This window comes from Arvicola amphibius, chromosome 8, assembly GCF_903992535.2.
Source record: "Arvicola amphibius chromosome 8, mArvAmp1.2, whole genome shotgun sequence".
Lineage (NCBI taxonomy): Eukaryota > Metazoa > Chordata > Mammalia > Rodentia > Cricetidae > Arvicola > Arvicola amphibius.
The window spans coordinates 69,965,737-69,977,999 of NC_052054.1; the positions used below are offsets into that span (position 1 = coordinate 69,965,737).

The 12,263-nt window shown below is 40.3% G+C and overlaps 1 protein-coding gene and 1 pseudogene across 2 annotated transcripts in view; both read right to left on the bottom strand.

The window, feature by feature from the left end:
- Positions 1-9,474, bottom strand: part of LOC119820952 (sulfotransferase 2A1-like) — a 62,455-nt gene extending 52,981 nt beyond the window's left edge. Inside the window, exons 1-4 of one of the 2 annotated variants that reach the window (XM_038339695.1) lie at positions 9,460-9,474; positions 6,250-6,437; positions 4,987-5,195; positions 3,486-3,612 (exon numbers count right to left, since the gene is read on the bottom strand). In XM_038339695.1, coding sequence (XP_038195623.1) covers positions 3,486-3,612; positions 4,987-5,195; positions 6,250-6,382 — 469 coding nt within the window. In that variant the 5' untranslated portion in view covers positions 6,383-6,437; positions 9,460-9,474. Of the gene's footprint in view, positions 1-3,485; positions 3,613-4,986; positions 5,196-6,249; positions 6,515-9,459 lie in introns of those variants that run through there. The other variant, XM_038339694.1, reaches the window with a different exon arrangement.
- LOC119821822 lies at positions 8,896-10,812 on the bottom strand (annotated as a pseudogene).
- Between the last annotated feature and the right edge of the window lie 1,451 nt (positions 10,813-12,263).

A 12,263-nucleotide genomic window follows, 5' to 3' on the forward strand; every position in this document is an offset into this window, starting at 1 on the left:
CCATACTGATGAATTTCTTGCATATCACCATAGAACCTCCACCTGACGATAGATGAAGAAAATGACAGAGCCCCACATTGGAGCACCGGACTGAGCTCCCAAGGTCCTGATGAGGAGCAGAAGGAGAGAGAACATGAGAAAGAAAGTCAGGACCGTGAGGGAACCTCCATCTGGCAATAGATGAAGAAAATGACTGAGCCCCACATTGGAGCACTGGACTGAGCTCCCAAGGTCCTGATGAGGAGCAGAAGGAGAGAGAACATGAGAAAGAAAGTCAGGACCGTGAGGGAACCTCCATCTGGCAATAGATGAAGAAAATGACTGAGCCCCACATTGGAGCACTGGACTGAGCTCCCAAGGTCCTGATGAGGAGCAGAAGGAGAGAGAACATGAGAAAGGAAGTCAGGAACGTGAGGGGTGCGTTCACTCATGGAGACGGTGGGACAGAACTAATGGGAGATCACCAACTCCAGTTGGAATGGAACTGATGGATCATGCGACCAAACCCGTCTCTCTGAATGTGGCCAACAGCGGGGGCTGACTGAGAAGCAAAGGACAATGGCACTGGGCTCTGATTCTTCTGCATGGACGGGCTCTGTGGGAGCCTTCTCAGCTTGGTTGATCACCTTCCTGGACCTGGGGGGAGTTGGGAGGACCTTGGTCTTAGCATAGAGTAGGGAACCCTGATGGCTCCTTGGCCTTGAGAGGGAGGGAGGGGAGGGGAGGGAAGGGGGAGAAGGAGAGGAGGGAAGGGGGAGAAGGAGAGGAGGGAAGGGGGAGGAGGAAGGGAGGAGATGGAAATTTTTAAATATAAAAAAATAAACCATGAGGGAAAAAAAAGAAAAAAGAAAAAAATTTGCAGGCGAATGAATGGAACTAGGAAAAAACTCATCCTGAGTGAGGTAACCCAGACCAAGAAAGACAAACACAGCATGTGCTCACTCATAAGTGGATATTAAATGCAAAGCAAAGGATAACCATACTACAATCTACAACTCTAGAGAAGGTAGGTAGCAAGCAGGATCCTAAGAGGGATACATGGATTGTCTTGGGAAGGTAAAATACATGGGATATCCTGGGTTAAATCTAAGGTGGAGTATTGTAGAGGGAAGGGGTTTGGGGGATGAGTACATGAAGGAATGGAATGACCAAGTTGAGGGGGGGGACAGAGTAGTAGATCAATGAAAGAGATATCTTGATAGAGGAAGCCATTATGGGATTACAGTGAAACCTGGTGCTAGGGAAATTCCCAGGAAACCATAAGGATAACTCCAACTAAGACTCCTAGCAAAAGTATAGAGTGTGCCTGAACTGGCCTTCCCCTGTAATCAGATTGGTAAATACCCTAACTTTAACCAAAGCACCTTCACCCAGTAACTGATGGAAGCAGATGAAGAGATTCACAGTCAAGCACCAGGCAGAGCTCCAGGAGTCAAGTCGAAGAGAGGAAGGAGGAATTATATGAGCTGACTGTGGGGTCAAGATCGGGATGGGGACATCCACAGAGACAGCTTAACTGAGCTCATTGGAATTTATGGACTCTAGACCGATAGCTGGGGAGCCTACATGAGACTGAACTAGGCCCTCTGCATGTGGTTGACAGCTGTATAGCTTGGTCTGTTGGATGGGCCCCTGGCGGTGGGACCAGGATCTATCACTGGTACATGAACTGACTTTTGGAGCCCATTCCCTGTAGTGGGATGCCTTACTCAGCCTTGATGCAAGAGGGAGGGGCTTGGTCCTGCCTCATCTTAATGTACCAGGCTTTGTTGACTCCCTATGGGAGGCCTTTTTGAGGATTAGATAGGGGTTGGTTGGAGGGGGAAGGGGAAGTGGGAGGAGAAAAAGGAGGAAGAACTGTGGTTGCTATGTAAAATGAATAAAAAATAATTTCCATGAGAGGGAAAAGTGAGTGAACTTTTGGTAAGATAAATCACAATTGACCCTAAGGTTTCCATTAATAAATCAAGGTGATGGGTACATATGTCAATATTCCAATCTGTCTGTTCACATGTCTTCTAAGATAAGAACTTGGTGTCAACAAGATGGCTCAGTGGTTAAAGGCCAAGTGCTGTTAAGCCTAACTACCTGCGTTTAATACCCAGAAGTGACATGTTGGAGAGAGAAAAGTTACTCCCAAAAGTAGTTGTCATCTGACCTTCGTATTCATGTGTGCACGTATTCATCCATCCATCCATCCATACATACATACACACACATACATACATACATACTTATATACACACATACATAATGTTGCAGAGATAGATTACTCAAAATGTAAAAATAAATAAATAAAAAGTTGAAAAATAAAAAAAAGGAGAGCTAGTTAAGAAGAAGAAAGGGATCAGCAAGGCTGGAAACAGGACAAGAGAGGATAGTGGTAATAAGATCAAAATACTTCCACACATGTATAGAAATGTCATAATAAAACAACCCCTTTACTATAGATAATTTATATAGACCAATAAAAGTTAAAAATGAAATCAAAGCATAAATAATCCCTTTTTATGAAAATAAATTTTGTCAAAAAAGAAAATATTTACAATATTTGGAAAAATATGTCTTTGCAAGATGGTGGATTATCAGGCTAATGTATGGGAAGGCAATGAGAAAAAGACTAAAAAATTCACAAGTGAGAAATATGGTAAGATGAAAACTGCATTTGTTATTTTTCTATTGCTGTGATTAAATGTTGTGGACACAGACAACTTAAGGGAGAGCTTACTTTTGGCTCATGATTATAGGAGGATAAGAATAAATAATGGGAAGAAAAGAGAAAAAGGCTAGAGATGTCAGCCAGAACTGTAGGAACAAGGAGCTGAGAGTTAATAACCTCAAACCCAAGTAGGAAACAGAAGGAGGAAACTGAAAGTGGCTTAAGGATTTAACTTCTCAAAGCTCACCCTCTATGATATATTTCTTCTAGCAAAGCTGTGCCTCACAAACGTTCAGAAACAGTGTCACCTACTGGTAAAAAAGTGTTCAAATACCAGCATCTATGTGTGGCCATCTCTTATTCAAGGCACCACAAATGTTAATACCTGCATTGTAATGAAAAGGCTAGAAACTCCAAATAGTGCCATAATGATGTGTCATGGGGGAAGCTCTGGCTGTGCCCTGTTCTTCGGTGGTTCATGAGATAATGAAGATTTGACAATCAGGTTTGAAATGATGATAAGCTTTTGACTCATATACTAGTTGAATGTCAATGAATAAAATGGAGCCAAGTGATGACTACACAAAGTACTAAAGGGCTCCAGATATTGCCAAGTTAGATAACACAGGTTTGAGACATAGCACCAAATACACAGAGCATGGTGTTATTAGTACTAGTACTAGAACTCAGGAGATTGATTCAGGGGGAGCCAAGTTCCAAGGTCATTGCTGGATATATAGTTTAAGGTCAGCCTAAGCAATCTCTCACCTTGTTTTTAAAAAGTTTTCAAATATCCCCAAATTTCTATATTTCACAGGACACTCACCACATCCTTTGAGGAACCATTCAAAATAAGTTGCCAGTGACTCTGGATTCTTAATAAGATTTGTCTTACCCCAGAAAAAATAGCTAGACACAAGAACATCTCTGGGATTTCTTATGAGATAGAGAATCTAAAATGGAAAAACATGAAAATAAAGGTCAATACAATCATTTCTCACCTTTTACCAGTCACAATATGCATGAAATGTCAACCAAATATCTATGGGGTTTCTAGCAACATTATTTTAATTTAGACAAAATATATGCATAAGAGCAAAATTCCTATAGTCAGAATCCTCTTTTATAATCTTATTTGATTTAGAAAAATGGAACAGCAAAATGGCTAAGATTGGTAATAGTGTAAAGCAAAACAAAAACAAACAAAATGGAAAATAAGACTCCTTCAATAGCTGTAAAATCAGTACAATTATTGGCTATCCAATACCTAATACCTAGCCCTGAAAACATATATACAACTAACATTGTACTGGCTGAACAGGTTGCAATTATGTATTGAATAAATACAGATTCATATACATATATGTATGTAATAATGATTAATAGAAAAAGAAACTGCAAATTTGAAAGAGAGAAAAGAGTATATGAGTGGGCCTATTGGGAGGAAGGGAAAGGGTATAATGCCATATGTAATTATAGTATAAAATGAAAAATTAATCATTTTAATAAAAGGAACTTTATATTTTCCATCAATTATTCTAGAGCTCATCTCTTTAGGCATCAATTTCCTTAGCCAAGAGTTTACCAAATCTAGATAAGACGCATACATATAGGTGAGTGATCACAACTTCATTGTACCATTTTTAAGACAGATTATTTTTCTAAGTTTGTATTTGCAGTTTAAGAATAAAATATTTTTAGACTGCCCAGTGAAGGCACTTTGTAAAAACTTTCTTAGTGACAAGAATCTATGATTGGATATCTCTGATCCCTTGTGGAGATCCTCTGTCAGTGACATTGGAGATTACTGTGACTACTGATCTTAATAGATAGCCAAACAACAAAATACAGTGGGTATAAATGATACATGACTGTTGAAAAATCTCCATGACTAGAGTATTGATGCTTTGTCAGCCTGTTTCCCCTGTGAACAATTCTGCCTTGGGTAATTCACCCACAGAACGTGGGACTTTTATAGAATTAATATTAGCTAATTGACTTTGGTGACAGCAAAAGAGTACTATCGACTGTATACTAATGTTTGAACTCTGCTTGACCTGTATATGTAGTTCCAGAAGGGTCCAGTATGATATTTCATTTTCTATTTCAAAATCTGCCCAGAATCACTGTGTGGTGGTCAACATCCTGGTACTCTGATGTAGTCTGGTGAGAGGACAAATCAGCATCACCTAGTGCATGATAATCGCAGCTTCCTTCCTACAATGTACACAGTCAGAGTGCATTTCAGCAAGAACTACAGTGTCTTTCAGTGTAGCATAAGTTCAAAGGGCATTTGGTCAAAGACTTATCAACCACTGGGCACTGACCTTGGCCTTGGAACTGAAGAAAGACTTGGGGAAAAGATGCAAGGGAAGGTGGGAGCTGATGAGGCGTGGTCCTTCCTTACTGATTACTATCAGATATCCTAATTGAGTTTCTATCCAGGGTGAGCGTTCCCAGATGGGCACAGATTGGATCCACTTAGGATTTCCTTTGGTCTGAATCAAGCAGACAATCTCAATCAGCCAGTGCGTTCCTGAAGAAGGAAAAGTGATGGTCATTTCAACTGTAATTATGAGCAAGCCTCTAGTAGAATATACAAGCATGCAATTTACAATGTAGCTCTTTCCAGGTAAACAGACCTGTGGCATTCACAATGTCCACATGGTGTAATTACAAAACATATTCATCCAGCACATTTCCACTGCATCATCTTCCAAAACTGGCAGTATACTCTATAAACACCCCCTGCCTACTGAACATCCCCTCCAGTCTTTGGCTGTCATCATTCTATATTCTGGTTCAGTGAAGTAGATTATCCAAGATATTTCCCAGAGGTGTAGTCATATCAACTATCCTTTGAAATTGGCTCCTTTCATTTAATACAATCCCACTGAGATGCATCCATGCTACAGTGTGTTCCTTAGCACTACTTTTGAAGGTGAATAAATCTCTTTGTTTCTTTTTACCACACACACTTGTATTTATATGTATCTGCTCATTTTTCAATGGATGTTTCTAAGATTCATTTTTCTGGACTCTTGTCTGAATCCTTTTCCTGCTTTCCCCCTGTCCTTGGATTTTCCATGTTATTGCTCTTTCAGTGTCAGCAGTTGAATATTTACCTCATGTTCAGTGCTTCCATCATCTGGCAAAAATTCCTCCTCCAAACACCCATGTTGGCACTTTTTAGCCCTTTGAATTTCCAGCCTCTTTCCACTATCTGGAAAAGGTATCTGCTAATTTTGCCCAACACTGTACTCTGTTCCACATATCCTTACATCCATGCTGTTATCTCTTGATGCTAATTCTTCTTTCATCTCATTGCTCTCCATTTCCCCTCTCCTACAGAGACAGACCAATTCTAGCATCTTCCTTAGGAACTACTGCCTTTGCTCTAGTGCCTTAGGTGATCCTCTGAAGACACAGAGCAAGCTAGATGTATTATTCTGAGTAGAAATGTTCTCACACACAGTTCTCTGTGCCAGCCACAAGATTTATATGGCATTCTGCTCATCATCCAAATGAATGAGGATCAAAGTCCTAATCTTCCTCAGACAGTCATGACCATTTTCACTAATGCTCCTTACCTGACTTGGGGTAAGTCACTATGACTGTGTCTTCATCTCTCATCACAAAGTTATTACGAATCTCTTCAATAATTTCTTTTTTAAACCTGATGGCACGGAAAGGTATTCCTTCAAACCAATTATAGTCTGTCATGGTAAAGAGCTTCTTGTGGTGCTGTGAGGAATTCAGCCTTGGCCACCTGTGAAGCCTATAGCAAATGCTGTTATATAAGATTTTTAGTGCAGGCAAAAAGTCATGAACACCACACAGTTTGTTATGAAAGTAGCTATTGATAGGAAAAAACTGATACTTTGACCTACACTCAAAGGTTGCATTGCAAAATTGTGAACTTGTTCAGAGATCATTCTGCAACATTTGTGAGCCTGAGTTCATGGCCTCAAAGTAGAAACTCAGTAAGAAGTACAAATCATAGAAATGGGGCTTAATTTAAAATGTTTTATAATTCAATTTAGATTTCCATATGGTATTAAAGGTCCAGAAAATGAAAGAGTTCATGGAAAGTATTGCCATGTGTAATTCTTAAAAGTTGTATGTGTTTTTAAGAATTTTATAGCACCTTAGCTTCCCTATATGACTCCAAATCTCTTTGTCTCCCTTCAACTCCTCCCTCCTCTTCCCATATTTATAATTGTTGCTGGAGGCTGCTTCTTTGTTTTCCGGCAACCCAGACCTGAAATAGTCACACAGAAAGTGTATTAATTAAAACACTGCTTAACATATTAGCTCAGGGTTCTTATTAACTCTTACCTCTTAAAATAACTCATTTCTATAATATCTGTGTATCACCACACGTTGTGATCTTCCAGGTAAAGTTTGGCATTTTTCTGTTGAGAGTTCTCTGTGTACTATGTACCCCATTTTTTATTAGGTTATTCATTCTTTTGATGTCAAGTTTCTTGAGTTCTTTGTATATTATGGAGATTAGTCCTCTGTCTGATGTGGGGTTGGTGAAGATCTTTTCCCAATCTGTAGGCTTCCACTTTGTCTTGTTGACCATGTCCTCTGCTTTAAAGAAATTTCTCAGTTTCAGAAGGCCCTATTTATTAGTTTTTTTCTCTCAGTGTCTGTTCTACTGGGGTTATATTTAGGAAGTAGTTTCCTGTGCCAATGTGTTCAAGTATACTTCCCACCTTCTTTTCTATGAGGTTCAGTGTGCCTGGCTTTATGTTGATGTTTTTGATCCCTTTGGACTTGAGTTCTGTGCATGGTGATAGATATGGATGTATTTGTATTCTCCTATATGTTGATATCCAGTTATGCCAGAAACATTTGTTGAATATGTTTTCTTTTCTCCATTTTATATTTTTAGCTTCTTTTTCAAAAGACAGGTGTTTGTAGTTATGTGGATTGATATCCAGGTCTTTGATTCAATTCCATTGGTTCCTCTGTCTGTTTTTAGCCATATTAGGCTGTTTTCATTACTGTAGCTCTATACTAGAGCTTGATGTCATGGATTGTGATGCCTCCAGAAGTTCCTTTGTTGTACAGGATTTTTTTGGGTATTCTGGGTTTTTGTTTTTCCATATGAAGTTGAGTATTGTTCTTTTGAGGTCTGTAAAGAATTTTGCAGGGATTTTGATGGGCATTGCATTGAATATGTAGACTGCTTTTGGTAAGATTGCCATTTTTACTATGTTAATTCTATCTACCTAAGAGCATGGGAGACCTTTCCATTTTCTGGTGACTTCTTCAATATCTTTCTTCCAAGTTTTAAAGTTATTGTCATACTTGTCTTTCACTTGTTTGGTCAGAGTTACCCCAAGATATTTTATGTTATTTGTGGCTATTATGAAGGGTGATGTTTCTTTGATTTCTTTTTCAGTTCATTTATCATCTGTATAAAGGAGGGCTACTGATTTTTTTTCAGTTAATCTCATTTTGTGCTACATTACTTAAGATGTTTATGAGTTGTAGGAGTTCCCTAGTAGAATTTTTGGGGTCACTTATGGATACTATTGTATCATCAGGAAATAGGGAGAGTTTGACTTCTTTTCTGATTTGTATCCCCTTCATGTCCTTTTCTTGCCTATTGCTCTAGCTATGACTTCAACTATTGAATAGCTATGGAGAGAGTAAGCAACCCTGTCTTATTCCTGATTTTAGTGGAATCACTTTGAGTTCCTCTCCATTTTATTTGGTGTTTGCTGTTGGAAACAAAAGAAGAGCCTCTTTTCTAAAGCAACATATCCTTAGACTCAAATTTTGAAGTCAATATGCCTTTATAATATACATGCTGGTTTAGTTTAGCAGCCCATACAATTAAATGTCTCTCTGTACTTAGCTCATATAGTCAAAAATCCAAAGATAACACAATAATATAAATAATCCAGACTCTGTGAATTTTCCATTTTTACGTGGCTTATTTTTCTTTACTCCTTTTAATCTATGACTATCTGTACTCTGTCTCTTTCAAGACTTTACCCCTTTTTAAATGCATTAACTTTATTTTATGACTCTCTATACTCTTTTTGTTCTCTTCTAAGCCTACGTACATTTATCCTACATTTGTCTCATCTGGATTTGTCTTTTTTGCATATCTGTAACTCTTTACTGTCCAGGAACACTTTTTTTAAATGCTAAGTGCTTTTTTAAAACGGAAGCTCTGCCATTACTAAGGAATATACTGTTTCTGCCCAGTTTAAAACTTAAGCTGTGCTATTACTTCCTGCTTGCAGTGCCATTCCAACATTGCGGAGCTTCTCCTTGCTTCCGAGAGCCACACACACCTCCCCACTTCCAGGCACACAGTCAGTACACATTGCCATTAAGCAAGCTACAGCAGTCTGCTCACAAACCCCATCCAAATGCTCTGTAGCTGGACCTTCTGCCTGAAAGAGTTTGTGCTGGCAGCATGACTCAGAAAACCAGCATTTCAAAACAGCATGGCTTTTTTTCTTTTGCTACCAATGAGCCAGGATAATTTCTTTTAAAGGAGCTGCTGCACACCACCAGCAAACAACAAGAAGCTGTGTTAAACTCTGTATTTTTGTGTCTAGAATTCCTTTACAAACTCTCCCAGATTTTAAGTGAATCTAGTTGGCCACATGGCTGGGAGGCCACTTGTTTGTTCTGGCCACTTATACTCCAAATAATCACACAGAAGTTGTATTAATTAAATCACTGCTTAGCCCTAGCTTCTTATTAATTAACTCTTACATTAATTTAACCCATTTTTAAAATCTATATATTGCCACATGGCAGTGACTTACTGGCAAAGTTTCAGCATGTCTGACTCTGGCAACGACTCCATAGCTTCTCCTGACTCCAGCCTTCCTCCTCTCATGCTACAGGCCAAGCCAGTTCTTTATTCATTAACCAATAAAAGCAACACATAGACAGAAGAATCCACATTCAGAGGACATACTTAAGTCCTATGTTGGTTCCCTAGCTCTCAGGCTGGAGTTGGGAGGCTCCCATTAGTCCAGGTAAGCTGTTTCAATGAGTATCCCCATCATGGTATTGACCTTTTTTGCTCATATTCTTATGCCTTCCACTCTTTGACTGGACTTTAGGATCTCAGCCCAGTGTTCCACTGTAGATCTCTGCATCTGCTTCCATCAGTTGCTAAATGAAGGTTCTATGATGACCTCTCTGGGTCAGATGTGATGGAGCCAGCCGCCAGGTCAGACATGCTGAATCTTTCCCGGTAAGATACCACTTGTGGTGCTACACACATTACTAAATATGGGTTAAAGCAAGATGTGAAAATTAGACAATAAGAGGCTGGAACTAATGGGCCAGGCACTGTTTAAATGAATACAGTTTGTGTGTTCTTATTTTGCATGTAAAGCTAGCCATGTGGGATCCGGGCAGGATGAAAAACAGACCTGCTCATCTCCTCACTACAGAATGGCACCCAATGTGGGGCTCAAACCCACTACCCTGAGATTAAGAGTCTCATGCTCTAGTGACTGAGCTAGCCAGGCAGCTGGGAGCTGGGCGGGATGAAAAGCAGGCCTGCCTGCAGCTCATCACTACAATCATTTAGCAGTGAAACATGTAGTTCATTGGCTAATGGTTGAGCTTCCAGAACATAGATCCTGACCAACTAGCCTTTAGGAGCATCCAGGAAATGCAGGTGAGGACACAGTGTGTTCATCTCTAAGAGCAAAGTGATCATGAGTAGAGAGTGGCCAACTCTGATATTGATCATTGAACCAAGAAACTCAATAAAGGCACAGAGGTGGTGGACAACAAAACCAAGTCAAATGTCTGAAAGAACAGTTTGGACAGGTGGACAGTTACATTCTCAAAGAAGAATCTATTGACTGCTGCCCAAGAGCTTTGTCAACATGGAGTACTGGGTCCCCCAGCAGAGCCCACAGGCTCTAGTCATTCTCTAGAAACCAAAGACAGCACAGGTAGATCCCATATTCCAGAAAATCTCTTTGGCTAGCAGAGAACAATAGGTCCATCCAAAGGGGATAATAGCTGGTGGCAGAACACAAAGATGCCCAGTTGAAAGATAAATTCAGCTACTGCTAGAATCCAGGGAATTTTCCTGGAGGCATAGTCCAGGTCAAAATTCTATCAACCATACCATGGCTACTCACAGGAGACATGATCCTAATGTGGATGCTAGGGTTATCCAAGGCCAGCACCACTTTTCAATCTTAGTGAAGCTCTGTCAAACATCGTTGGGCATCCATTGTTGCTCTGTATTCAGGTGAACAGGAGCCAGATGCCACCTCTTGGCCTATCAGTTGCTCAGACTCTGCTCTCAGGAGCTCCTGAGCCCTGGACACACACCCAGTAACATGAACTTGACAGGATACTGGCCAGTAAGTGGCACTTGAGACTAGAACCCTAAGTACACCTATGTACCTGCCTCACCTGGAACCCAGCGTTTGGTCTGTCTAGCCCTTAGCACCATAGAATCACCCATGATGCTCCTGCAAAGTTCAAAGTCTCTTCTGAGATGCAAGGAATCTCTTAATTGTAATCTCCTGAATAAAGACTTAGTAGAGAGGCCACTGAGTGAAACTTAGAAATTAAAGCCTCTATTGCCTTGGAGAACCAAAGATGCAAGAGATGCCAGAGTTGTGAGATACCCTGCTGAAAAAAGCTGATAACATGGAGTGCAAAAATTGTGTCACAGTTAAAGAAACTGAGCAAAGTTGGCAATCTGAAGAACATGTTGACATCAGACAAAAAGATGCAGAGTTTGAAGTTTTTCCAGCTGGTTTTTGGTCTTTGGTTCAGTATTTCCTCACTGTGATTCCCTACCTTATGTTTTTTTCAAATTTATTTATTTATTTTTATTACTTAAAACCATACCAATCCAAATTCTTACTCCCTCCCCTCCTCACACTCCCTCCATCTCCCTTCACAGACCCTCCCCCACATCTCCAACCCTAAGGGAGTGCCATGCATCCCACACTGTGGAAAGTACAAGGCCCTCCTGACTATGTCTAGGTTGAGCAAGGTTTACATCCAAAGAGAATAGGATCCCATGAAGCCAGTATATGCAAGAAGAGACACATCCCAGTGTCACTATCAGTGGCCCCTCAATCTACCCCAGCTGTCAACCCCCTTTAGGGGGGCTTGGTTGTTCCCATGCTCATTCCCTCACAGAGGAAGGGCAGTTAAACTACTCTTTCCACTATTCCTTAGATTCTTAGCTGAAGTCATCCTTGTGGATTCCTGAGAATTTCCATAGTGCCAGGTTACTTGCTAACCCCATAATGGCTCCCTCTTTCAGGATATCTCTTTCATTGCACTACCTCTCTGTCCTTCACCCAACATGACCTTCCCAACCCCTCATATTCTCTGACCCACTCCCCTTCTTCCCTCCTCATTACCCTACCACCATCACCTCCTCCCACACTGCCAATTTTTAGGAGAGTTTGTCTACTCCTCCTTCCCAGGGGGATCCATGTGTGTCCTTCTTTGGGTTATCCTTGTCGTTTGTTCACTCTAGATTTGTGGATGGTAGGCTGGTTATTGTTTGATTAATGTCTAATTACCACTTGTGAGTGAGGACATACCTTTTCTGTATTTCTAGGTCTGGGTT